Source organism: Larus michahellis, chromosome 1 (assembly GCF_964199755.1).
Source record: "Larus michahellis chromosome 1, bLarMic1.1, whole genome shotgun sequence".
NCBI lineage: Eukaryota > Metazoa > Chordata > Aves > Charadriiformes > Laridae > Larus > Larus michahellis.
The window spans coordinates 132,465,038-132,492,923 of NC_133896.1; the positions used below are offsets into that span (position 1 = coordinate 132,465,038).

General features: G+C 37.3%; 1 protein-coding gene across 13 annotated transcripts in view; it reads right to left on the reverse strand.

The window, feature by feature from the left end:
- GK (glycerol kinase) overlaps nt 1-24,804 on the reverse strand; it is a 37,415-nt gene extending 12,611 nt beyond the window's left edge. For 6 of the 13 annotated variants that reach the window (XR_012589528.1, XR_012589527.1, XR_012589519.1 and 3 more), the window contains exons 1-15: nt 24,609-24,804; nt 16,629-16,702; nt 15,850-15,956; nt 15,209-15,286; nt 14,117-14,196; nt 12,970-13,107; nt 12,371-12,480; nt 11,664-11,748; nt 9,496-9,531; nt 8,824-8,891; nt 7,209-7,251; nt 6,449-6,529; nt 4,470-4,548; nt 2,538-2,634; nt 790-874 (exon numbers count right to left, since the gene is read on the reverse strand). Coding sequence is in view for 6 of the 13 variants with exons in the window: in XM_074604305.1 (XP_074460406.1) it covers nt 790-874; nt 2,538-2,634; nt 4,470-4,548; nt 6,449-6,529; nt 7,209-7,251; nt 8,824-8,891; nt 9,496-9,531; nt 11,664-11,748; nt 12,371-12,480; nt 12,970-13,107; nt 14,117-14,196; nt 15,209-15,286; nt 15,850-15,956; nt 16,629-16,702; nt 24,609-24,686 (1,239 nt within the window). In the remaining 7 variants the exon portion in view is untranslated. Of the gene's footprint in view, nt 1-789; nt 875-2,537; nt 2,635-4,469; nt 4,549-6,448; nt 6,530-7,208; nt 7,252-8,823; nt 8,892-9,495; nt 9,532-10,554; nt 10,573-11,663; nt 11,749-12,370; nt 12,481-12,969; nt 13,108-14,116; nt 14,197-15,208; nt 15,287-15,849; nt 15,957-16,628; nt 16,703-24,608 lie in introns of all 13 variants that reach the window. The other 7 variants (XR_012589537.1, XR_012589523.1, XR_012589522.1 and 4 more) reach the window with 3 other exon arrangements.
- Nucleotides 24,805-27,886: the final 3,082 nt, after the last annotated feature.

Here is a 27,886-nt window from a genome sequence, read left to right on the forward strand (position 1 = left end):
CTGCTTTCCTCCTCTCATACAGTTCTAGCTGGCTGTTATTTTAAAACTCAGTATGTTTAAATAACAGCAGTTTAAAAACATGCAATCAAATTAAGGTTTGACTGTTACCCTTTGGGGTCTTGGGATTTCTTTTTCTCCTGTATTTGTATGGAACAGAGAGAGCATCGATTAATAGTAGGTGGTGATGTAAAGACTCTAATGCTCAGAACATGCTGATATCAGCCCCTTTGATTTGGTTGGAAGATTCATTTCCTGTGTAAGAATTTAGTTTTGCTGTTGCAGAGTGCCAGTTAAGGCAATACAAGGTGTAATCGGCAGGAAGTGAATCCAGATTTCTCTTGGTATGTTTGCAGCTGTCTTGCTTTATCTCATTTTTGCTTTTGTGTACTGAAAACAACATAAGCCATCTCCATCACAACAGACAACATAAAATGTAGTCTCCTACACTAATGCAACTTTTTAGCTATGGCACTGACCTTGTCATTTTAATGTTTCTACGTTCTGCCTCTCAAAATAGTTACAAAATACGTATGCCTTATTTTAAGTGCTGATAAAAAGCAGCATTTCTACCCCAAAATAATGTACTGCCCAATGACATCATTGTACCTAAGCCCACAGGAACAATTTTTCAACATTAGCACCAGGTAAAGAGAAGAACAGCATCCAAGTACAATTTAAAGCATATGATTAACCTTCGTTAAATCTTTTCAATCCTCTCTCTTCCTGAAGAGCTACAGTCCCCGTTATCATATTAATTTACAATGAATTTAGGAGCCAATTTGCCTTTACCTCTCGTGTTTGAAAGCAGACGGCTTCTAGTGCAGCAAAGGCGATGTGGTTTTTATTTGTAAACTGAGTAAGGCCACAGATAATACTGTTGAAGAAAAAAAACCCAAAACAGTTAGGACATAGACATACTTCTTTACCAGACATACATCGTTACTTCAGACCTAGGCCTTCTAATTCAAAGATCATTCAGTTCCATTATATGAGGACTGCTTTTTAATATTAAAAAGCTTGTTTCTCTTTAATCTAAGCTTTCATCCCTGTTTTCCTGACATGCTTTATGTGTCCAATCAATACGATTGCCATAAATTACAATTTTATTGCAAATCTGCATGCAAATGAGCGCATATTCGCTCTTACACACACAAACACACAAATTCTAGTCTTCCTTTAAGAAAAGGAAATGTATGATTGAGGATGATTTTTCTTTAAAAAATAATATCACCTATCAATAAAGTCTTAAAAAATTCTCCAGTGCTTTCGGTACTTAAGGAAAAGCCCAGCTGGGTCAGTGCTGCGCTCTAAATGCTTAAAATTGTTTTCAGATCTATTATGATCATTAGTTGCTTCTGCACCTTCAAAGAGATTTTTGGATATGGAAATTATGCTACACCTAATGATGAGTAAGCTAAATTCTGTCACTGAACTGCAGAGCAAATACTTATCCTCTTATTCTATTCCAACAGCTGAGGAATAGTAAGTAGTGTACTACACAGAAATGCTGCTATATTTGGTGCTGGATACATGCAAGTTCAAAGATATTAAAGGACATTTTTAGTTGTTACCATTCCAAAGATCAGCTTTTAACAGTTAAAAAGTTAAGCAATGTGATCTGAAAAACTGTGAAAACATCGAACTCAAAGATTTTATTTTCTTCCTTACATACAAAAAGTATCTAAATTCTAAAGATGCAACTACTTGAAACCTTGGGAAGTAGATCTTTTTTAAGATTTCTTTTCTCACTTTAGGAAAGGTATTTTGTATTTAAATTTTTTATGGTTCTGTGACTCCCATTGCATGTTATGATTCCCCAACAGTAGGCAAGCAGAAATGACAAATATAAGATTATTGTTTGAACTAGTAGTTCTAACTAATACCAGCTAGTTAAGCCTTAACAACCACAAAAAGGACTGGAAGGAGAGGAGAAAAGTGTTCAATAGAGTAGAAAGAAAGCTGGACATAAGGGGGAAGGAAAGGGAGGAGAAGCGGGGAGGAATTAAGTAGCTTATATCACTTAAGATAGCGAATGCAGCAGCCATGGGAAATTGAGCTCAAAAAAACCTAATCAGTACTAAATTCTCTACTTTCTACTTTTGTTGCTTGACAGCTCAAAAGTATGAAGACCTTCTCTTTCTCCTTGGTGAGATGAAAATCCTTTCAGAATCAGAAATGCATGAAGAAAAGAAGCTGGCCACACTAATGGCAAGAATGATGGAACTGTCTTTTACCTGTCCTCTGAAATGCACAACCAACCCAAATGTTTTCCCTGACCCCCGCCTCCTTTTTTTTTTGGAGGGAGGGGAGGGTGAGTAGCTGAGATCGTTCTTTTTCTCCCAGTAGCAGTTGCTGTTTTGAACAGATTAAATACAATAGAGAAACATGGTAGTTGCTTGAAGATACCACAGTGAATGATGTATCCAGACACATCAAAGGAACAAAAAGAACACTTTCACATACCTGGAAGGACTAGTGATAGTATTTGCAAAATCCTTAAATCTCCCTGTAAATGCAGTATTTAGCCAGATCCTTACCCCCTTGCACTGGGCTCCCAGTATGGTGCATACAGTCCTGAAAATGCTGGCACAAAGTAGCAGCCATAAGAAGTCCCCGCTTCGGCAGCCAGTTTTTCTAATGCACACACACAAACAGTCTTCACTTAGCTTTCCACAACTGTACTAACACTTAAAATATGACACTTAAAGGTGTTATTATTTAAATAGGAAAAATATTCAGAATATGTTAGATTGCTACAAAAATAATCAGTCCACATACAATTGGAAAATACAACTAACTGGCACTGTGTTCCTCATTAACTAGTTCTCCATTTGAACCAATATGAATGTTGTGGGAAATGTAAAATGAAAAATTAAAACTGAAAACCAAAATCATGTACTCAATATTCTGACCTAAATTCCATGAGGTTTTCAAAGGATATCTGTGGATAAAGAATGCAACCTTCAAAGCAGTCCAAAAGGTCACAATTTACTTGCATTTAAGTCAAGGCAAGCAAGTGAAACTGGATCAAGACCAAAGGGAGTTCAGAACTAAATTCCCATTAATTTCAAATGGATTTAGAGGTCTAAATTCTCAGTTTACGTATATAATCGCAAGGCCAGCTACAAGAAATCTGAAGTTTCTTAATATCTAAGCAATAACTTTGGATATCTGAACTCCTCAATATTAAAACATCTGTAATTTTTTTAAGTTATATTAAAACACCTAGAACTGCAAAGGGAGTAATGCTAACGTGCAGCTCCTTCCTATAACAAGAAAGTATTTTTTTCTGCTTTTGTAAATGTCTTCTGTTTACATTGATCAGAAAAGCAGCAACAGAGAAAAGAAAGAGCAAAACTTATTCAAAAAGTCTTTTTTTTTTAAATGAAGGCTCTGCTTAAAAAAGGAGTGAAGGGAGAAGGAAGTACATGGTCAGGGAAACAGGAAGAGATAATGAAGTCCGACATGACTTTAACAACACTGACAAGATTAAAGTTCTTGAAACTCAAACCTTCCAAAGGTCTAGTCAAACTTGTGAAGCTAAGAGATACTGTAGTGTTTCAACAGCTGGCTAATTCACGTGACAGTAGTTTATATTCTTCTGTATGATCTGCTATGATCTGCGAAGCTTTCTTACAGAAAAACAGACTGACGTTTTATGTTTTTGCTTAATCTTTGAAGTTTTACATAAAATTTGAATTCTAAATTTTTCCACCTTTGAATGAGATATCAAATTACTAAAAATATGTAATGAATTGCTTTTTAATCCTAAATCTCATTAAATCAGTCACTTTCAAACTGTTACACTTGCATACTTCTGACATTTTATCCTTTTTTCAAAGTTGGATATATTCCTAGTTTCTATGTCACACAGCACCTTGTTACAGTTCAGTTCAAGCAGAAGACATCAGCTACCCAAACGCTGGAGGATTACTGTATTCTTACCCAAAACAAATTACGACCCTCCAGAGGCAGCTTTGCAAACTGAGGTCCCTAACAAAATGGATATGAAGCTTTCCACATAAATCGTTGCACATGTAGGGCCTCAGGTTCTCATATTTATGACAGGAATGAATATGTAGGTTTAGGATCAAATATGCTCTGGCTTCTGTAATAAACACTTAAATACTCTTGGCTCTGGAAAATTTAATATTGTATAAAACTAGAAAACACACTGTAAGTATAATATCTTCCTGAATTTCCTTGCTAGGAAAACTACTAAAAAGTACAGATTGCAATACAACAAAGCTGACAAACGGTTTCAAAGACTGTATTGATATGCTGTATGCAATACATATATAAATAAACATTGATTTTACGGATGCAAAACAAATTGTTCAAAACCAGCAAAATATATACATCTTCCAGCTTTTCTTTACTTGAATATTTTGAGCTTTCATTCAACATTAGACACATCAAGACATTTGAAAACTTAAAAAACTGAACAGCTGCAAACTGTGAATACTCACCAACTTCCTGTGAAGTCTTAACGATACCTAGATTGTCCCTCAGCCAACGAACAACAGCACCAGCTATTGCAACAGATCCCTGAAGGAAACAAAATCACTACAACATTAGGACACAACAACCGTTAGCTTTGTTTTCCTTTTTACAAGACTGGAGAGGAGGGATAGCTGTGGCCTCCAACTGCAGGCTTACAGTCACAGCTTAAAGCACTTCCAAGAATGCTCACAAACAAACCACAAGCTTCTTGGCAGCTGGAGACTGCCATGTAAAAATGGCAGCCTGTTACGCAGGCTCCATGTAGAAAAGGTGCATCTTGCACCATTTTTTCCATGGAGGGGAGTTACCATGACATTTCTTAAGCAGTCTTCTTGTCTCTCTGATTTAGTCATGAGGTCCAGTAGCCTCAGCCTTCTTTCTTCCAACAAATTAAGATTTTTATGCTTTGATTTAAAAACCCAAGACTGATTATGTCTAGAGTCTAAACACAAACGTCCAGACAGATGGAAAATTTAGGCACTTGCATTTGCCGGCAAAATTCCTCTGCTGCCTCAGGAAACAGCCCTGAATATCTCCATCACATTGCAGATGAATGGCATGGCTCCCATCTCACTCCAAAGTCCAAATGGATTTCTCTACACAACAGCCTCAAGTCTACCAGACTAAGCTTCAAGCAAAATGGGAGCAGCATCATATTTTCATTCAAAGCCATTGCTAGAAGGAGCAGGGGTGTTTTCTAATGAGCTAGCTATTATGGTTACATGATATGGGTTTGATTAAAAGAAAAGACTGAATCCACATTTTTTGCCTCTCTGGAAGATTGTAGATGATTCTAGCATGGGTACAGGAGAAAGAACACTGAATATCTTTTGTTGAAGCTCTTTATTCTGAGAATATCATTAAAGACTTGGAGATGAGGAAGAAGCAAAGTACATACACATGTGTTTCAGCATGCATAAATACAAATCACTCTCAAGACAGTTCCAGTTCTTGCTTTAAGAACAAGGATTGAAAATAAAACAAAACTTTCACAGAACTGCACAAAATGAAAACCCCAAAATTTGCCAGAACGTGACAAATGCAAGATCAACTTTCCTTAGGGAGGGAAAAGGAAATGAACACAGCCTCCCACATCCTAGTAAAGTACTGCAAGCCACAAACTATTCTCCCAGTGAAGAAAATCCTGTGTGTTGTCTTTGTCTGTTTCACATGAAAAACATTAGTGGCAGCAGAGAATTCGTTATGTATGTTTTGAGAATAATTATTAGATCAAGCCCACTAAGCAACAGAGATGGAAGAATAATAATTCTATTGATCCTGATGAAGCTTTGGTGCCAAACAGGTGTTCAGATGATATGTGCTTCAGAAGCAGAGCTTTAGAACAATGAACCCTGAAGTTACAGTAAAAATACAATTTTCTACAGAATTTGGATGCCCTCAGAGTTGTGTGGAGAACTGAGGAACTAAATTCTGGAAGTAGGCACCTAAGCCTTAGTAGGTAAAAAAAGTTCAATTATTAGAAGATTCCTGTCCCAGGAATTTGATTCAGATTTTTAAAAATTAGAAGGAAAATTAATCATAAATAAAACCCAAAGACATTTAGTCATGCCTTTTATTATGAGAGGATAACTCAAACACTAGTACTTTTTTCTCTCTTTTTTAAACCAAATTTTAGTATAAAGTTTTTTCTTTTTTATTTATTTATAACATTTATTAAGTATTTGAAAAACTTGTAACAAAAAAAATGTTTTAGCCATCATGCCCTGAAAATATAAATGACGCAATGTAGAAATATTTTTCTTAGATTACATAATATGGATTGGAGATAGGGATAACCAAAACCACACATAACCCTTGAGGCACACAAGCTATAACACAAAGCTATTTTGATTTCCACGCAACTGAAGATAACATAAGGATACTAGAAAACAGACGTAAACAAGAACACGTATCACTACACAAAGAAAGAAATTACTGGACCTACCTCTAGTGCGTAACAAACAGGTTTGTCTCTACCCAGTTTGTAAGCTATTGTGGTTAGAAGACCATGCTCTGAAAACACAGACTAAATGGGGAAAGGGGAAAGAAAAGGTAAAGCATGAACAGAGGAAGAAAATATTTAAATAAAAATATTGAAGTGATAATAAACAAGAGTCAAAACCTTCACTGGAAAAAAAATGAACTACAGAAAGTTTAAACAAAGCAAATTATCAGTCACTCTAAATAAAAACCTAAGATAGAACCCTCAGATTGCTGGTGTTAATTCTCATTTCCACAAGATGCTTCAGATCTTTCCAGCCTCCTTATAGCAAAGAACTGTGGGTCTTTGAAGATGTGAATGAGAAGGAACTCAAAGCTTTGCGTTATTTATTAACTACAACTACAAAGACACAATGGGAGAAAAAATGAAGGAAAGAAATAAAATAGCGAAGACAAGGAGAAAAGCACGTGGTTATATACTCAGTACTTCTGGGTGAGGTTAAGAAACACATAAAAGGAAAGAGCAAGAAACTTGATATGAAAAGTTCTTTCTGGAATTTAATGAGCTAGGAAATGAGGTCTTACTGAAACACCTTTAACAAATTATTACTTTCTATTCTTTCAGATTTCGGTATGTACTTTTCCTTATCTCTAGCAATATAATTGTTGCTAATAAGTTTAAGAAAAGCTAATATATAGTTGTACTCAAGAACTTAAATAAAGACTGTAAATAAAAAGTGAACATCTAAAAAAATGCAACTGACCTTCTGACCTGTATTGCACAGCAGGAAACAGCCTGTTCCATACCTAGCATGAAAGCAAGGGAAAGTTAAAACCAGGCTGCTTAAAAGATAACCTGTTACTGCAATTCATGAATCCGTGACTCCCCTGTGGAGAATCAGGACACCACATTTTGCCCCTTGAAGGTTAGGTTACCATTAACTGATGATAAAACCATCCCCAAAAAGTTGATTAATTGCAGCCTGCAGAGTTCCCACACCCCTCTCTCTGGCTATTTCTTGTACAATAATTGATCAAGGAGCAGATACCGCTGAAAACTAAGTGTGAATTCCTCTTTGGTGGCAGTATTTACCTACTTCAATTTAAGCTGATTATGAAAGCTCCTTTATAAAATAAATACTTCACAATGTTAAATTCTTGCTTTTAAAGGGGAATATTTAAGAAACTTTGCTCCTTAACAGTAAGCCACAAAGAGGAGGGTTTTCTTTAAACATATTCAGTTCAAAAATTTCTAAAAATGGCATGTTTCTCATTTGAAGACTACATGTATATGTGCACACACACACATATAAGGACACAGTTTAATAAAAGGACTACAAAATACTTATAATCCACTCTAACTTATTCTAAGAAATTATTACTTTCCTACCTTTTTAATACCCTGAAAACTAATAGCTTAAAATAGTACTGAGAAAGTCTTCAGTTACATTTGGAGAGAAAAAGGGTAAAACAATAACACAAATAGGTTAAAAAAAAAAAAATCTCACTTTTACCTTTTGGTTTAGCTGGATTTTTTTCAAAAATTCTCTTGTGTTATAAAGTATTTCTTATAAAAATATACTGTGAAATTATTACTTAGAACCATGTTTGTTTTACTAAAATATAAGGCCATTAATCATTAAATTTGTGTATAAATTTAAAAGATAAAGTGAAGGTTAATTAGCAACAAGTATAGATTAATGTGTAATTAAATCCATGAAAGTCCAATATTGTGTATGTACCTACATGCTCAGTTAAGCACATGGTTGTAAATGGAACAGTAAGTCATTTAAGCAGAGAGCTTTTCCTCAAATGAATGTTTGATTACACCAGTTGCCTGATTTAACTGATCAGCTATTTTAAACAAGGGACACTAAGAGGTTGAGAAATAGAAAGAAAAAAAAGTAAAATTCTCCACACTGAGCTAGGTACAGAAGTAAAACTAAGGACTGCAACTGAAATAAACCTTTCCCATCTAGCGATGCTGTGTGGTTTTTTTGTCATTCCAGTCTATGCAATCTAACTTACATGGCCTGTATTTGTTTAACTTTAGGTCACAATGTAAATGATACTGCAACTGTTTAATCTGTGTTTTGGAGAATTTAAAAATGAAAAACCTCCTGTCACACAGAGATATTGCCTCACAGTGACTTTGTTCCAAAATATACCTCACAAACCATTTAACTTTAGTATCTCCATTATTTTGTATAAAAGTCAGGACACTGTTTACTTTGTAGGTCACTACAGTCAAAAGGTAGAGCTGTAGTCATGCGGTAATTACAAAAGCATTTGGCTGATAGCTTGAAAGAGAACATAATACTTAATTCAAAACAGAACAGTGATGTACTGTTTATCTTACAACTTTTCATAATAACTTACGTATTTTTTGCCTGCCCATCTTGAAAACACATTTGCCCAACAAGAGCAGCAGACTGGTCACCCAGGCACTTAAAAGAGAATCACAGGCATGAAAAAGGTACATGAACAGATATATTTAACTGTAACTCTAACCTATTAGGAGCATGTGGGTAATTGAAAGTGAAGAGGAAGATCTATAGAGACAACCTGTGCTTTTTATTACTCTTCCCTTTGTAAGAACTGCAAATGAAATGTGTCATGCTACTTATGGCGAACAATTTTTAGAAATCAAAATTAAAATTTACTGTCTTTATGCATGCTGTATTGGAAGAAGCTGAGAATCTGCCCAACATTTCTGGATTATGTATATACTGAACTCCTTTTATATATAAAGCAGAGCTTGCTTCCATTTTGTAATGTTACCCATTTACTTAAGAGATCCTAAATTTCCAACAGCACTACACATATGCACTAAAGCTGTCAGCTGTATTTCCACAGCCAAACCTTAACTTAACGAAGAATCCAGGCAATTAATAATTCAACTTCAAAAGTTTACTTCACGTTTAGCATGAAGTAAAAAACCATTATCTTAATTTGCAGCACGATTCACCCATCTTAAAGCTTTGTCCAGTGAAGACATATTCACGCAGTATCACGTTCTCATGCTAGAATCTGAGCTGAAGTAGGACTTACCCCAGAAATTGGTACACCTGTCAAAGCTCCAGATTTCTGATTCACAAGAAGAGAAAGAAAAGCTCCAAATTAGCTTTCCACGGCTACAATTTAAGGCAATGAAAAAGCAGCTAAAATTGTAATGCTCAAAGGAAAACAAAGAAGGGTCATGTAAGCAACATGGTTCAGTTCAGGTGTACATTGGACTTCAGCTTAATGTGGCTCATACCTAAACCACTAAAAAATAGAGAGCGGCAAATTTACATGTATACCTTATGACACCTCAACTGTTCTTAACATAAATTTGGTCGAAATCATAGCGTGCAGAGAACTAGGTTCAGCGTAAACTGTGCAGTCAGTGTCAAGTATAACACATAAAAGTGCAACATGGTCAAGTGACTAGAAAAAAAAACGTGATTGTGATGACACACTAAGCAAAGACAGATGCCTCATTTTAAGATGCAGTATTTTAAGTTTTAAGTCTCATATAAAATTTATTCCAAACACTACCAGGCAATTTTTCAGTTGCATTCTTGCAATACGTATAAGAAATTTATATCCCGATAATTTTTACTTCTTTCTTTGAACTGTTTCTTTGTGCAATTGTGAAAATTCAGTGAAGCCATACAAGTGCATTTCCAATATGAATATTATTTTTCTTTAATTCTCATTTTAATTAACTGGATTTAAGGTAATCGAATTTATAAATGCACTAAAAAACGCTGCATGAATCGGATGGTTCACTATAATAGAATGAATATTTGTACACAGAATGGTCTGCTTTTCTCATTTATAAAATGAGACAGCCAACACTTATTAGCCAGTAGCTGCATTTTTTACCTCACTATAAAAAGAAATATCCAACAGCCTGAAAATTAAGGCAAACGCATACATCAAGACTGTATTTTAGAAACAACTTTGGCATGAATTCTAATTGTAATGTCTCACATTTGGAAATAACCACCAAATTTATTGTCTAGAAAGTGTGATTTTACTAATCCTTAAACCAATGGAAATGCACAGTATCTGAACAGAATGGGTAAGATATAGGTGGTCAGGCTAATGGAAGCCTCTACTCACCAGGCTAGGACAGATTTTCTACAGTCAGCAAAAGGAAGAAAAAGAAAAAAAATGGAAGGAAAGGGGAAGAGAAACAAAAGTTCACATTTAAAGTGACCAGCTATTCTGTTTCAGTTGCCAGGTAGTATCATCAGCTCAGTCATTCAGCTTAATACAACTCACTCTTATCTGACCTTCACATTAATAAAAGTCAACAATGACTTATGGTGGCATCTCCATTAACAGATTAGCAAAAATACTTACATTTCAGGCAAGTTAGAATTATATTTTAAATAAAAATCTCATAACTTGTCTTAGTTACAAAATGCCTGTATGTTCTTAGTAAGCAATAGGGCAAACTACCAGGAAAAAGAATACAAAATCACAGCATCCAGTTTATCCGCTTCTAAAGCTAATAAATCAGATGCCACTGTACCAGAAGAGTTGGTGCTGCATCAAAGTAAACTTGAAAACTCAGCCCCATGATAACAATTAATGATTTACTCATAAGTAACATTCAGAGCTGCACTGGAAGCAGTGTGATTAAAAAGACATCACAATATTCCAAAGTATTTTTTTTTTTTTACTAAGTGCTATGTAAATACACATGGCAAGAGAAGTTTATTTTTCAAAAAGAAGGCAATCTAAGGTGTCACCTGTGATTTTCCAGTTCACAGAAACTGACTAACCTTGTCTTCAGTTATGTGGAAATAAGACATTATGTGTCTTGTCCAGTCTTCTTAGATCACAAAGACTTCCATAGCGACTTTCATCTTTTCAATTGTACAAGTAAAAATATTGTGCTCTAATACCATCAATCTCATTCTTTTAACTTACTGATTATACATTGCATTCTGATGGGTAGTTTCTAAATCACTAAGTTACAGTAATAAAAAAATCAAATTTTTATCCTAATCAAAAAACCTCTCCCATCTTGCTTTGTCTATTTAACACTTAAAGGAGAAAACAACAAATATTCAACTTCATATATTATTATACAACAACAGATAATGACATACTAATCATAAATCAAATAATACTGGTCTAGAAAAAGCCATTAGTCTTAATCTATGGAAATTCTGTCAAATCTATATTGATATAGTTATATTTTTACAACATTAACTTCACACACACACAAGAAAACATACCATCAGGCCATAAATCTCAGAGGAGCTTCGTACTTTTGGGAGTATTTCCATAGGAATATCAAAGAACCTGAACACAATACAAAATAATTTATATATATGGTCAGTGCTAAATCAGAAAGTATTTTGCATTTATTTTCTTAAATAAGCTTAAGCTGTACAGAAAAAAAAAAAAAACCACTATAAAAGGAACTTTGATTTCTAAGGTTTAACATATCACTGTGGTTTTCCACTTGTTACAGTACGTGACACAGAATTATGGAGTAAAACAGCATATATTTGAATATTTTGAAGACATATCCAACTGTTTCATGTGGGAAGTCGTTCCTCTTCCAACAATATCTTTATGATACTGTTTTTAATAAATTTACATTTAAAATAGAAATGCTATCATTGTAACTGCCTTACCAATTTTATTAAGGAATACAGAAACGATTAAATGTCATTGTTTCCGTAAACCAGTCTTTCACTTACACACCTACAGAAAAAATCTGCTACTTTTAATTAATCCAGACAGTTGTAATTTGGACATCTGGAGAACAATGAATCTTAATTACTAATGTTAACAGTAAATACAACAGTAATTGCTGATCTTAGTCTAGATAGGAGATTCTTACTATGAAATCAATTTCTTCACGCATCGCTTTATAGAATTTATTTAAATAACCGTATTACTGAAAAACTGAGCTTACTGGCAGAGCTCAGGATCCCATTCCAAGGAATGAATGTTAAACAACATTGTTCTACTGGCATTGGTTACATCTGTACAGTGAACGCCTCCGTTCTTTCCACCTGTCAGACTCTGAACAAAAAAAAATATCAACGGTATTCACCAAGAAAAGATGTAGGTTTACTTCAACAAATTACAAAAAAAAGTTCTAAATTCAGAAAGCTTTCAGCTTAGGACTGGGAACTCTGTTATTTCTTCAAGAACTAAAGCGGCAGACCTGATAAAGTGGAACAAAGGCATGAGAGAGTTAATAAGGGTACAGCAGCACCTCCTGGATTTTTATATTGTGAAGGTGGCTAATACACCTTCCTAAAGTCCAAGATTTTTCCAAAAGCATGAACAAAATTTTAGAGCAACATATACATAAGCACCTACAAACAACAAAAAAAAAAGTAGTGGTACAGGGACAGTAAAAGTTCATCTTGTAAGAACTTTAATGGAATTTCTTTAGTGGCTTGTACTGACATCATTGTGTGATCAGTAGGCATCATGTGTCACAGTATTTTGCACAGGAATTTGCATGATATGAATATTCGTGATAATAAATTCACAAATACATACCCATATAAGCCATGAATCAATAGTCCCAAACATAGCTCTTCCATCATCAACTGCTTGCCTAATCTCTTCCACGTTATCCAAAAGCCAGCGAAGTTTCACTGCACTAAAATAAGTGCTAAGTGGAAGACCGGTCCTAAACTGTAAAATAATTAAAAAAAAATAATTTAAACACCATGCAAGTATTTTTTCCATTAATACTGTAGTTATATTTAAAAATGGTGATACTAAGTGAAAAACTGAAGACACAAAACTCAGAAATTACACAAACTTGTTATTTAAATAAGTACTAAGCATACAATACACAGGTCTGAAAATATCAAAACCAAATGACCAGTGCGTTAATGGACAAAGATCAAAGCTGATCTAAATACAGTTCAAAGACCATTTACGTGGAAATAGTTGTTTGCAGAAGTCCTGTCTTATCTAGGATATCTCCATATGACTAGACAGCAAGTAAAGACAAACAAAAATGAGCAGCATGACACAGTAAAGACAGAACTTGTATTCTGCTAGACTTAAAAAATCAAATAAGTTTATAATGCTTTTCGACATTCATTTCCTGCCTATAGGAAAACATATAATGTATAACATACATAATATTTATACAATCAATCAAGGAAAATATAAATCAAAGATTTATGACACCTTTTTGCAAGCATTTATTTTCCAAATTGTTATATATATACCCATATTAGAAAAAATAATTGATTTGCTCTTTACAAACTATCTTCCCAGTTCTCAGATTGTTTGCAGTTAATTTCAATATTAAGGCATAAGATGAGATAGGCTAGTATATTTCACATCGATAAAGTATTTTCCAAACTGTTTTATTCTACTTGCTCCTAATATTTGTGTGTGGTGTTTACTTATCATTGGATAGGCAGCACAGGATTAAGTCTCACTAACAACTACTCATTTATCTTCCTTAATGAGACATGTAAGGAGTGTTAACCCCTCATTTTGAGGAAAATAAACATTTTCCAGTCTCAGATCGATGTGTAGTATTATGCACATATTTTTTATTATTTGACAAGCTAAGAAAGAACTACAAGCTACAATGGACTTGCTTTGTTCTGTGGAATTTTAAGAACACATCTGTAGCAATAAGAGTTCAGCTACTACTTACGTGTTCTGGAATATCTCTTACCTTAAAAAAGGCTTTGTTTTTTCCTGGAATTCTTTTAAGAAGCCGTTCAACTGTTGACTGGGTTCTCAGGTCAAGCCACACTAAAAATATGAATAAAATTAACTGATTAACTGATCTAATACACAAAAAGTGACACGTACAAGCTGCTTCTACAAAACTAGAGCTCTTGCCAGTAAATTCCTGTCTCTATTTTTAGCTTTTCATGTAGTTGAAAAAATATTGTAGTGCCATTGTATTTTAAACACACTGTTGTAAAAATTAAAAATGGTTAGACAAACTCATTTGATTTAGAAGAACAAATGATTTGAGAAATCAAACAGGATTTTCCACTTAATAGGATATATACTTTTCTCTATTAAAGCATAAATGAATGACTAATACTACTTTGTTTACAGCAGATGATTGTTAGTAAACTAAGAGGTTAAAACAAATAGCAGGTTGATTATTTACTATTCCTATGAAAACTTTGAACTAAGCACTATGTCAGAGTTATCAAGGTACAGCTGGGCTTAAGATAAAGCCTTAAACAACATATATTTGAAAACAGAAGAGTCCTGTTTTTTCAGTGATACTATGCTAAACTACATCTGGCACTTGACGTGGCCTAAAAGAGCAAATCTATACAGTTACCATTTCTCAGATGACATATTCTGAAAAGCTAAGGTAAGTTAAAAATAAAACTCCAATTCAATAAGTATTCATTAAACCTACTTTACACATTTTTCCTTTAAAGTTAAATCAAAAGCATCCTGAAAACGTAGTAAGCTTCTTCATTTAAAAGGAAGTGACTGGGCATAAATCAGAGCCTCATTACATGCCAGGGATCTACAAAATCCCTCAGGAACATTGCTTTTTGTTAAGAGCCCATGCCCATAAAATGATTTATTAAATATTGAGTAATAATTTTAGCAGAATAGGGTGTTTTTAATTGCACTGGTGTATAACAAACACACAGTTTGTAACACAGGTATCAAAAAATCAAAGAAGTTAGTAGGCTAGGCCACAATGAGAGCTGCACAGGAAAATAGGAAAGCATTTTTCTACAACACTGTCATTTTATGATATTACATATTCAGAAAATATGGTAGTTACCAATAGCATTATAAAGAGGTTCTCCAGTTGTCTTGTCCCAAACCACTGTTGTTTCTCTCTGATTGCTGACTCCAATGGCTTCAGGACAAAATAGAAAGAAGTATCCTTTTCAGAAGGTTTGTTTTCCCCTTTTGAGGGGTGAGGGAGGGAAGGGAGAGGTGGAGACGAGGGAGGAACAGGTAAGGAGAAGAGGAAAGTAAATGGGAAATAAAAAGCTTCCAACTTTTTCATGTTATAGTCTAGAAATAGTACTTCTAAAAACTCATTCAACTTTCGCTGATTAACCTATGTACTCTTTTATTGTTTTTGCCACAGAGACAGCAACAACACTGACGGGGAAACTAGCTTTTCCCAATAAGCTCTAATTTAAATTTCGGAATTTCTTCATTCATCACTTGTCTCTGTGTTTTTGTAAGATTAAGTTGACTTTGTAGATTTTGCATTGCTAATATACACAAAGGACATGTTTTCTCATTGTTCCTCCCAAAAAACCTGCTCTCAATTCCAATTTCATATCCTTTTTTTTTTGAGGCCAGTACATGCTGCCACCTTTCTATTTATTGACTTAAAAACTAATGAATCTGACTTGCTCAACCATGAGTATGTTAAAGCCCTCAGTTACCCTTAAGTACTAGGAATACCTTTTATGTTAGTGATGTCTATGTTCAGTTGTTGCAATTTCTCACAGGTCCTTTCCACACATTCATGGACAGACTTTAATATTTCCTTTGGATCTTGTTCCACCCATCTTTAACAAACAGTAAACACCAGTTAATAAAAAGACAAAATATTACATTTAGGAAAAAAAAGAAATTCTAGTCTGAAAAACCAGCAGAGCGTTTTCATACAATCCTAACTACAAAGTGTTTTATGTATCTAGAAAAAGTGTAATGAATTTCAAATGCTTTTTAAACAGAAGATGTATTTTCACAACAAAACCATCTGCAGAAAAGGAAAAACTCTGGTTTGTTTTATTCTATACAGAGGGCTTTGGCAGCAAATGTAGGTCATTCAAGAAAAAACAAACAAAACCACCTCAGACAACAAATTAAACAATTCCTATGGACTAAGCTGAAGACTATGATTAAACTGTAAAAATTACCAGCTTTACCACTTCAAATGAGACTTTAAGTCTCATTTAAACTTTAATTTTAAAATTTAATATTTAAACTTTAAATATATTAATGAGTGGTCAGAGTAACACACTAAGTATTTTAGTTTACATAACTCAGAGCACATACCAGACACTGAATTGGGGGGGGAGGTGGTATGCCATTTTTTCTACCACACAGTCTTTTATAGCAAATACTATGTTCTTACTAATTATTAATCAACTTCAGTTTTGATCATTCATAGATACAAATACATAACCTCTACCAAAATGTACACAAACAAATAAAAAACCACAGAAAATTCATACCCTTCTTTAGGGAATTTCTGTTGTATCTCAACTTGATGGTGACTCAAGAGCTCCGCTGTTTTTGCATTAAAAACCTGCAAAGAAATTACACAATTGAATTTTCTATGAACACACAAGTTTAAATGACAATAAATTAACATTTATTCTTTTGAACAAATACAGTGTCTTGATAACTTAAAGTCATTTTCTATAATCAACCCAAATATCAATATAAGCTGGGTTCAGATATATATTAATTTTTGTAATTAAGGTGAGCAAAGAATATTTTGGTATGCTTTGCTGTCAATTATAACTGCTTTTTTTTTCTTGATGGATTGGGAAAGAACCACATTTTTTGTTGTGGAGGTTGTAGAAATTAAACTAACGATGCATTTTAGAACATACTTCTCAGTAAAATACCCACTGCTAGTCATAACATTTCTTTAGTTCTGCTCTGATACTGTAGTGCCAGAGCTATGCCTTTTCTTGGGTTAGTTCACTTTTAGGAGAGAGAGACAATCACACGTAGTTTAGAAATCACAGAAGGGACTAAACTATGAAGAAAGAAAGAGCTCCTAGGCAGCACTCAGTTTGTTTCAAAACAAACTACAAATACAAAGCTCATAAACAATCTGACAAGAAAAGAACAGCACTGCAGCAACACAATACATTAAAAAAGAGAACATGCAGAAAAATTACTTAGATTTGGTTGGATATACTACAATAAAAACCATCAGAGTAGAAAATCCTGAGTACTATACTCATGGCTGTTCTTAAGGAATTACAAGTTAGAGGCTCTGCCTTGCAGTAGGAGCTCAGCTAGAATACACAGCGATCCTCATTAACCATCAGTGTCCTGCTTCCAAAAGTAATCTACTGTGGCCAAGCTAAGATGACATCTAGTAAAACATCTAACTTAATTGCACTATTAGTAAGCCAGCATAACTGACTGCACAATGATGATGTTCCTGTGAAAATGGCTCTTTCTCACTAGCACCATTCAGAATCTTTTGCTCGAAGAACGTTCAGGAACCTACAAAGTAAAATCTTACAGCAGACAGGTGAATTGCAGAACATGCCAGAACACCACCATCCTATCTTTTTACGGCAAGCAGAGGAGGGTCAGATTTAGAAACCACTCCCGTGCTAAGAGTACAAAATTCAGTTATAGCCACTTACTCTCTAGGACACAACTGAATCTTTTTGAGGCTTCCTTGGTAATGCTCTGTTCTCATTCCACAAATTTTAGGAATTTCTCTTAAAGCTTTTAATCCATAAACTCTTGATTTCATTTAGATAGTACGGTTTACTCTGAAACTATTAGAACCGTTCTGACAAAGAGCAGATGAAGTTCTGATTCTACAGTTTCTTTGAAACCTTAAAGTGTATCTTTAGAGTGAAACTTTGAGGTTTAGAAACATTCTACTTAGATATTAGAATCATAGATTAATTCAGCTGAAAAGGACCCTGAGAGATCTTTAGTACAACCTTCTGCTCAAAGCAGGGTCAGCTATGAGATTAGACCAGGTTGCTCAAGGACTTCTAGACAGGTCTTGAAAACCTCCAAGAATGGAAACAGCATAACCTCTCTGGAAAATACTAAAAGCTAATTTTTCACCTTTACTGCCCATAAAAGAAGTCTTAAAAAGGTACATGTTCATTGTTTTCTGTTATCAGTTGGAAAGATTACATAGAAAAAGCACCACTCTATTCTTTTTACTATATTTACTTATCTGTGTTTCATCTACCAGCTCAGGCTTGACATGAAGCTATCCTAATAAAAGGGTAATCTCTGTCAGTACTACATGTTTGGAAGGAACTAGTAAAATGGCATACAGGTCTTAAAACATAGTTAATAAGAGAGATTAAGTTTTGCCGTATGGAGCAAGATTTTTTTACTTGAAATTGCCTTTCTGCCAAAAGCATAGTAACATTTACTAAGTTTTTATAATAAAGATAGAAAGATAGAAGACTTTTTATTGAACCTCTATGTATCTTACCTAATAACAATGTTAAATATCACTTGGTAATCTTTCCCCATTAATCATTCAGTATTCCTTGAAACAGAAGGCAGTGCATACGGATCCCTACTGTTAGCAAGGAATAAATATGGATTCAATTAGACAAGGTCATTCATTGAACCTGGAGTGTGTGACCTGCAGATAATAAACGGTGAAGCCCTAGCACAGCAAGACTTTTTGCCACCTTCTAAGCAAGCTGTTCTAACAGTAATAAATTCTCAACACAAGCAATAACACTACAAATGCATAGATTTTTTCATGCCCATAGAGAAGAACTAGGTAAACACGCTCTCCTAATCCATCACCAACAAAACCACAAGCTTCTGACATCCTCAACAAAAGCAGCAGACACTCCCTGTAAGTCCGGGCAAGGGATTAAAAAGTTTCACTGAGAACAATACCATGTTCTACAGCGATAAATAGAATTCTGATACATGAAAGGATGCCAAACATAAATGAGTCATTACATTTAAACGCAGAAGATGATAAACAAAGTAAGTAATAAATAGAACAAATGGGATGCCCCCCTCTGCAAAAAAAACCCCAACCAAAACAAAACACCACACCCCCCCCCAAAACAACAAAAACCAAACTGTTGCCAAAAAAACCCCAAACATTCCTTGTTTTTCTCTGACAGTGGTGAGAGAAAGAAATAGGTGACAAGTATGGGTAATTCGGATAAGGTAATACATTCCTGTTGAAACAGGTTTGAAGTGTATTACTGTCACTGCTTTCCTTCCTTTCATATTCATTAAGAACTGGTTCCAGTTTATGATACTGATCTCTCACTTCTTGTAGGGGGGAAAAAAAGTCAAAGTCAGTTTTGTCCTAATTGTGTCAGCAGTAGTCACAAACGAATTGTCTAGGCTATTTGGACATGTAGAGCTATCTTGAACAGAGATGATTTGATGAAAGACAGTGAAAACCACCAGATAGGTACTGAATTCTCTGGTAAGCGATTAAAGAAAAGGAATAAATAACATTCTCCTTCTACTCCCAATAAATTATCATACAGAGAATTACAGCTTGAGCCTTGAATCTCAGAGAAGAAAGACTTAGCAATGCTGTATGTAAACAAGCAGACAAGGACAAGGGCTGATCGCTTAATTCAAGCTCTTTATAGGGTCTCTAACATAATACATGACATCATATGAAGGGGTGCAAACAGTTGCATGGTTTTACATTAAGTCTTTATCATCTTAGTGGAAAAGATCAATCAGTTGTAACAATTTTCAAAGAATGAAAAGAAAATATGATACAAACATAAACATGAGGCTCATGGAAATGACTGAAGAAATTGCACAACTGAAAACACAATAGTGAAAACAGACTTCAGAAGTAACTTTTCAGTGACTCTCAAGCTTTGCTACGTAACTCTGCCTGCAGAAAAGCTAATTCTGTTAGTCTATGCTGTATCTTCATGAGTTTCTATTAAGCTGGAACAGTTACGGATCTGCAGGCAAACCAGCTCAGAGACAGAGTTCTGAAATTGCATTGAAATCAACCCAACGGGGGGCAGGATGACATATGAACAATAATTCCACCTTTAGCATTTAACTAGGATTAGCAGGCAGTCAGAATTTATGAATAAGCACAGTTTAACAAGTCCCTAGAAATTATCTTGCTGGGAAGGCTCCTGATGAACAGACCTCCCTCCCCCCTCAAAGAGGTGCTTATGATTATGGAAATAAAAAGCAAAAATACCACATATTTTAAGTGATAAAAGCTAAGAAAGGAAAATGGAAGTATTCGCAACATTTTTAACCCTTCTTGATACCTATACAACCAGGTTTTGCTTTTTCACAAAAGATCATGTTACTTCAGTAGAGGGGTGAAATGAATTCCCCTCTGAAGTAACAAAATGTACCCAAAAATTGAGAGCACCCCTCAATGGGTACTGAATTTTTCCTTATCTAAAACCAGTTTTTGTTTACTGAAAAGAATGCTTACAGTGGGATATAGCTTTATTTGAATGTTTCTTCTGAAAATAAAGTAAGAAAGAAAAAGTAAGAAAATAAAGGAAGAAAGAAATATTCCACTGAGGTGGAAAAAAAAAAGTCTGTGGCTGACTGACAAACCTAGAACTTGATGTATATGTACTATATGTATTCCTCTGCATGTGTACTTCACTGAATATTTCTATTCTTGCTGTTCCTGGATAAAATGCCAAAAAGACTTTACCCAGCAAATACCTCTCAAAAGATCAGGCAGTGGTTCAGCTGGCCATTAGCTCCTGCTCCCAAGACTTTCAGCAAAAGAAGTTACGGTGGATTTTTTTGATATGATTCTTGAATAAAATAAAATGGAACACAAGAGACACAAGTATTTGATGAAAATATTTGGCAAAACATCTAGAACAGAATTTAATCATCTGGGTACACTTGTTTAGCCCACTCCATTTATTTTCCTCCTTGATATCTTTAAGAAAATGAGCCTTAAACAATTGTAGTGGTACTCAAAGCACTAGGCTCTCCATAGTACCTCTGAATCTGCTATCCAGATTCAATCCAACTGAACAGAAATTATTTTTGAGATCTCAAAAATAATTACAGTTTATTTTGCATAAGCAAGTAGCTTAGCAATAAAAAAGATCCAAATTAGGGTCCCCCGTGGGTAAAACTACAGCATAAGCTAAAACTCTACGTGTATTGGCTGTGAGAGGCAAGGATAAATAAGGAGTGACAGTAACAGAAATGCACCAAAGTTCTGGTGCTTCTTTATTGTCTATGCTCATAAATCCTCATTCACGTAAGCAAGAGAATCTCTCAAAACTTGGTGTCCATACACAGAATAATTAATTCTGGAAGGAATCTCTGGAGATCGTCTAGCCCAACCCACTGCTCAGGTGAACTTAAATTTAAAGTTAGACCAGGCTGTTCAGGGCCTTTTCTAGTCAGGTGTTGAGTATACGCAAGGATGGAAATTCCACAGGCTTTCTGGGCTGCTGATCCAGAGCCCCTCATAGTGAAACATTTCTTCCCGACATCTTTTTGAAACTTCACTTGCTGCGACTTGTGTTCATTGTTTGCTGTTTTTCTGTGCACTTCTGAGAAAAGGCTGGTTCTGTCTTTTCTACAAACTGTGGTTAGACAGCTGAAGATACCCCCTCGAGACTTCACTGTGATGAAACAACCCCTGATCTCCCAGCTTCTCATTGCATGCCTTGTGCTGCAGCACACTGATCATGTTAGTGACCATCTGTTGGATGAAATCCAGTTCCTCAGACTCTCTCTTCCTCTGCAGGGACCAAAACCAGACACAGTGTTCTCCATGCTGCCCCTTAAGTGCCACACAGAGGCTAATAATTATTTCCTCTGATCTGCAGTCTGCACTTTTCTTAATGTGGTTAATCTTCACCACCACAAGGACACGCTGCTTACTTATATTCAACTTGCTGTCCAGCACGAATCTGGGTCCTTTTTCACTAAGCTGCTTCTTAGCCTTCTGTCCCAAGTGCTAAACTTTGTTGAACTTCATGAAGCTTCTGCCAGGTCCTTTCTCCAACTGTAATTCCAGTCAGCTCCTCCCCCTGGTCTGTGGTCATCTGCAAACTTGAGAGGGCATTCCAACCTATTGCACAGGCTGCTGATGAAAATACTACGGGGTTTCAGCCCTCACTACTGACTGCTATGGAACACCACTTGTAAACTGGCCACCTGTAGTTGTAAATTTAGACTCTGAACTGTTGACACTACCCTTTGGCCCCAAAGGACCAGCCAGTTTTTCACCCAGGCATGTTTAGCCTGATCAAAATCATATGGCTTCCATCTAAAAAAACCCAGGTAACAGTTGCACTGTACTACTGAACAGACATGTGCAAAGTAACCAACAATTTGATTTGGACTGGTGACTTGGTGAAAATGAAAATTGTTGGAAGAACTAGAGAAGAAAAAAAATAACATAGATGAGTGAGACAAGTACACAAAACAACTAACACACTAAAAGACTGAGGGGTGGCAAGAGAGCCAACAAAAGAATACCACATTACATTTTGGCATAAAATATTTCTAAGTAGAGTCTCTCTTCTAACTGTGGCAATCTCTTTCCAACACAGAATTCTCCAGATACATGTGTTACTATGTGAATGACCGATGCGGCTTGCAGCAGATCCCTGCACGCTTTGCCCTCTTCTTACCCCCTACCCCATGTTCTGATTTAATTCAGTGATGATGTACCTTTTTTGCTCAAATTCACATAACTATTATCGAAATAGTTTGATCACACTGCCAAGTTTAAGACAACACTGCATTTTGAAATGACTTGACAGAAACTGAGATGGATACAAGAACTGAAGAGTGACAGACACAGTACACTTTTTAAAAAAATTAAGGAAAAAGTTTTGGCCTCTTATTTATTTGTGTGAGCACTTGAATCCTCAAACAAGGGAAAACATACCTCATGTAGACAGAAAAAACCTCCAACTATATACAAACCATAAATGCATTCATCTACTGCAAGAAATTCCTTGTTAGAAGAACTTGTAAACATACTTGTAAAAAGAGCTTGAGTATAAATAAAAGCTTTCAGTGTCTCTTTTAGTTCTACTAGTGTTATCCTTTTAGGCTAAGAAAAAAGTTAACTTGGTGTACAGGTAAAAGAGATAGAATTTATCTTCAGGTGCTGCAAGGAACTCTTCCAGATTCTTTTCTGAAAAGGACTCCTGACTGGCATTCAAGATAACCCGCTGGTGTCATTTGTCAGTTTGAAGTTTCTCTCCACCCCTAGATCTGTGTTTTGTCATTTGACAATCCCATGAAGGTCATGATATTAAGTAATAACACTAACACAGGTCAAGAAGATACTCCAGTCTCCTGCTTCATGAAAGAAAGTTGCACATGGGGGAAGCATTAAAAATAAAAAAAAAAGCAAGGGCAAGCATATTTGACAACATTTTGTATCTAGCCATTATCTATCTCTATAGATAGATATAGAGCCACTTCTGTGGTGCCAATTATCACCGGGATCTAAGTCAAATTACCGTGACTTACTGACTAGGCAACATGACATTTGTAAAGAGTTGCATGCAGGAAGTTTATATAGTAAATTTCATATATAGTAACAACATCAGTTACTCTCTATTGCATAATATGAAAATAACTAGATCTTTAAACTAAAGGGCATATATATATTTATATGAATGATTAATATATTAATCATCCCAACCTTAAACAAACTATCTTCCTCCAGTGTTTAAACAGGCCTATCTTTCATAAGGTGTACAAGTTCAGTCACCTCAATAACTACAGTGCATGGGATGCACTGACACTAGGGTTGTAGCCTCTGAGACTGCAGCAGTCACTCCAACAGGCCCGAGTATGTTTTAGAGGGGAACACAGCAGTCATTGAACAAGCAGTTTGAACAGCAGTTAGTTGCAGTCACTGAACTCGCACGGATCTATTTCTCCAGTGCCTGAGCACCGTGTACACTTGACTTCATTCAGGGCGAGATACCTGACAGATGTAAAGCACAACCAACTCGAAGCAGCAGGATTTTGCAGCCCCACAAGAAGCAGCCAGAAACGCTGGCCTCGGGCTTGCTCTGGAGCCGGGCGGGCACTGTTAGCACCGCGGCCCGGCTCACTCCCCCCTGTTCTCCGCGAGACGGGCAGCCCTGCTCGCCTCACAGCGCGGCGGGAACGCGACGGCGGTCTGATCCCCGGGTGACACCGCCGGGGACACCGTCGCTCCGCCACACCCGCGTTCCCCTGCCGCCCGCTTCTCCTTGCAGCGCGGCAGCCCCGGACCGCCGGCGGGCAGAGAGATGCCGGCCCCGGGCAGGAGACGTGAGTCGGGACAGCGGCAGCACGGCCCGCTCCCCCTGCCCTTCCCCAAGGGCACAGCGGAAGCCGGAGGCACCCCCGCGAGGATGCGGGAGAAGGAAGGCGCCGAAGCAGCGGCTCCCTCAGGCCGCGGGGCCACCGCCTGCCCCCCGCACGCCTCAGCGCCCGGGGCCGCCCCAAGCCCCCCACGATGCTCTCACCAGGAAGCGAGTGGAGCTGGTGCCCTGATCGATGGCGCCCACCAGCGGCCCCAGCACCATGCGGTCCGACGCGGCCATGAGCCCCGCTCCGCCACCCGCCGGCTCCCCTCAGCGACGCCTCAGCCAGCGGGTAACGGCTGCCCCGGCACTCCGCAGGCAGCTCGCGGCCGGCGGCGCGTGGCTGCCGGGTGAAGCCAGGGGGGCGGGGGAAGGCGGGGCGGGGCGGGGGGCGCTGCCGCCCGTATTGTCAGCCGGCAGCCAATCAGCGCCCGGGGCGCGGCGGGGGCGGAGGGGCGGGGGGCGGGGCCGGGCAGCGGCAGGAAGTGGGCCAGAGGCGGGGAGGGGGGTCACGTGAATTCGCCCGGCAGCCGTTGGCGTGAGGGAGGGGCAGCCGTTGGGCTGAGGAGAGGCGCGGGAAAGCTGAGGTGTTCCCCTAGGGGGGTCCCATGTCGGCTGGCGACGGCTGTGCGAGGCGCCCGGGGTCACCTGCTGAACGAGGTCCCGGGGTCACCTGCTGAACGAGGTCCCGGGGTCGTGCCTGTCCTGCGGCGGCGTTGTTAACCCGCGGCGAAACCTGTTTCGCTTGTAGTTGGGGAGAGCGGCCGGTTTTCCCCGGTGCTGCTGCTCTGAAGTGGGATAGGCGCTCGGGAGGTGGCATTCCGGGATCTCCGATGGAAATTTTCTGTCCAGGACGCATATTGCCGAGGAGGCGTTCAAAACTGAGTCACCACAACCATGGCTGGAAAACGTTAGCAACCCCAAGGGGGCTTGTTTCGTCTTTCAAAGCTTTACCCTACATCAAGCAAAAATATTCATTAACTTTAAAAAATGGGATCTTCATCCTTCTTCCTTACTATGTGTTGGTAACTAGTGCTTCAAGAAAAACTGCTCGTGTTGCAAGACCCGTGGTAGAATTGCAAAAGCTAATAATGCTGACTAAAGCACATGAGAAGTTACCTAGTGATACACATTGCCAGTAAGTTGGCCCTCACAGATGCCAGTAAATAGATTTGTCTTTGTTGTAACTCCCCGTTAGTGGTGGTTGTCCAGACTCATGGCGTTTTGTCAGCATTGCTGCCTGATAAGCAAAATCTGATTGCTGCCGCTTGGTAATGTTTTGTGTGACATCTTACCCAGTGCTTCTGACATACACTTTTTTTGTTTGTTAGTACTTCAGATGGCATCTAGGAGCCTTGCTTGGGATGCGGACAGCCCTATCTGCTAGTGTGTAAGAAATAGCAAGGAATGTAGTTGTGGCCCATAATTACAAAATCTGAAATGAGGCAAATTAATACTAAGATTCATATTTTCAAGAGTGAGGGTAATGAAACACTGCAACCACTTACCAAATATCGAGAAGGATTCTCTGCTATTCTAAAATTTTGTGACCGACTGGTATTTTTTCTTAGAGCTTAAGCTGTAGTTCAGGGATCAATTTGCTCGGGGACGTGTTGCAACCCATAGGGAAGGATCCACAGCAGGTCATACTAAAAGGTCATAACGATCCCTCCTGGCTTTGCAAGAGACCTCCCCCGCTACTTCGTCCATTTGTCACGGTGTATGTTGCAGGCAGCACGGGCAACAACCGCAGTTGACTTGAAAAGCTTATGCAAGACTACAGCATCTCCGTGTAGATTCAAGGAGTTAATCTCATGGGATCTTAGTTAAGTCTGAATTCATTAGTATAATTGCTAGGAAAAGTGTGGGGTTTGTGTTATTTCTTTTGTTTCTTTTAAAAACTGCCATATGGTATTCTGAACATATTTTAACTCAAGATAAGACATGACTATTTTCAGCAGAGGTTGGGGTCTCTCAGGATCCGAAAAGGGAGGAAGCAATATCATGGCTGATATTTATACAAAACATTAAATACTACTGCACCTATGTAAAATTTATAAAGATCACTGAGTTACAGAAATTTTCTAGGAGGTGCAGATCTACCATTTTCTTGTGTGCTCTTTAGCAGTGCCTGTGTATTTGCATAAACCGGGAATGGGAGGAGTGGCAACGATAACCTATGCCATTTCTTTAACCTGCAACAGACACACAAACAAGACAAACAGAAGTGGGAAGATTTTTGTCCAAAACTAGAAAATACGGAGCCAGGGAGAATAGCTTATTCAACAGTCTACTCTCCCTTCTTTTACATTTCTCTTCAGTATTCGAAGAGAACATTATGTTTTTCCCTGTGATATTTATTGTACAATACATGAGCATTACTATTTGCAAAGTTATTAGTACAGATACTGGGCACTGTCCCAAGGAAGCTGCCTGTAGGGGAAGGAAGGGTGGAGCTGTGGCCGTACCTTTATGGTAAAATGGTGTGAGGCCATACTCTGCCAAGACAGTTTTAAAGGAATTAGCTTGGAATTAGCTTCCTTTAAAGGAAGGAGCATGGATATCTCTGTGGACTAATTTCTTCTGCTTCTCACTGAGATCTTGCTGAGGCAAGTCTACACAATGCAGCTTAAGTTGTTAGTTATTCTGTTCCCCAACTGAAGAACATATAAAATGGGAAAAAAAAATCAAGCTCATATCTAGCAGGTGCTAGTTGGGAGCCTTGTATATGTTATTCATGACGGAGGGAGAGATTTTGAAAGTTAGATATACTTACTGTAACCATCTCGAGCCTGGCAAAAATAACGGGGGCTCCCATTGATTTTGGAGAACTTAATTACAACAGAGTTGAATTTCGTTCCCCAAAATACTACATTTATGAAGATGGTGCTTGTTTTCAACTGTCTGTGTAATGCGGGTTCCTGCAAATGGTGCTGCTGTTCCACATGCGGCTTTTTGGCCTCTTGTTCTGCAGACTGAACTTGAATGCAACTTTTTGCCACGTCTGAATATAGCCCCACTGGCTTTTTTTGGGTATTTTAAGGTAGTGAACACATTTGAAACACATTCATTAAGCACATAAATACTTACCATATATTTTTCAGAGACAAAATAATTTGGATCCTAAAGAACTATTTTCAATAGCAAATAAACCCATTAAACCCATTTTCCTTTTGGTTTAGGTTGTTTGCTTTTGGTTTTGTGTTTGGTTTTTTTTTTTTTTTTTTTCCATTTCAGCAGACTGGAAGGATGTTGGTAATTACATTCTGCTCTTTCTGGCTGATTCTTTTTCACTGACCTCAAGTTAAGGACAAAATGTGACTGTGTCAGGCCACTCCAAGCATGTGATACAATGTGAATGAATGAGTGGATGCCAGAGGTCCCCTCTTAGTGGCGGAGAGGGCTTGGCAGTTGAATCCTTACTGAGGTCCGATCTTGGT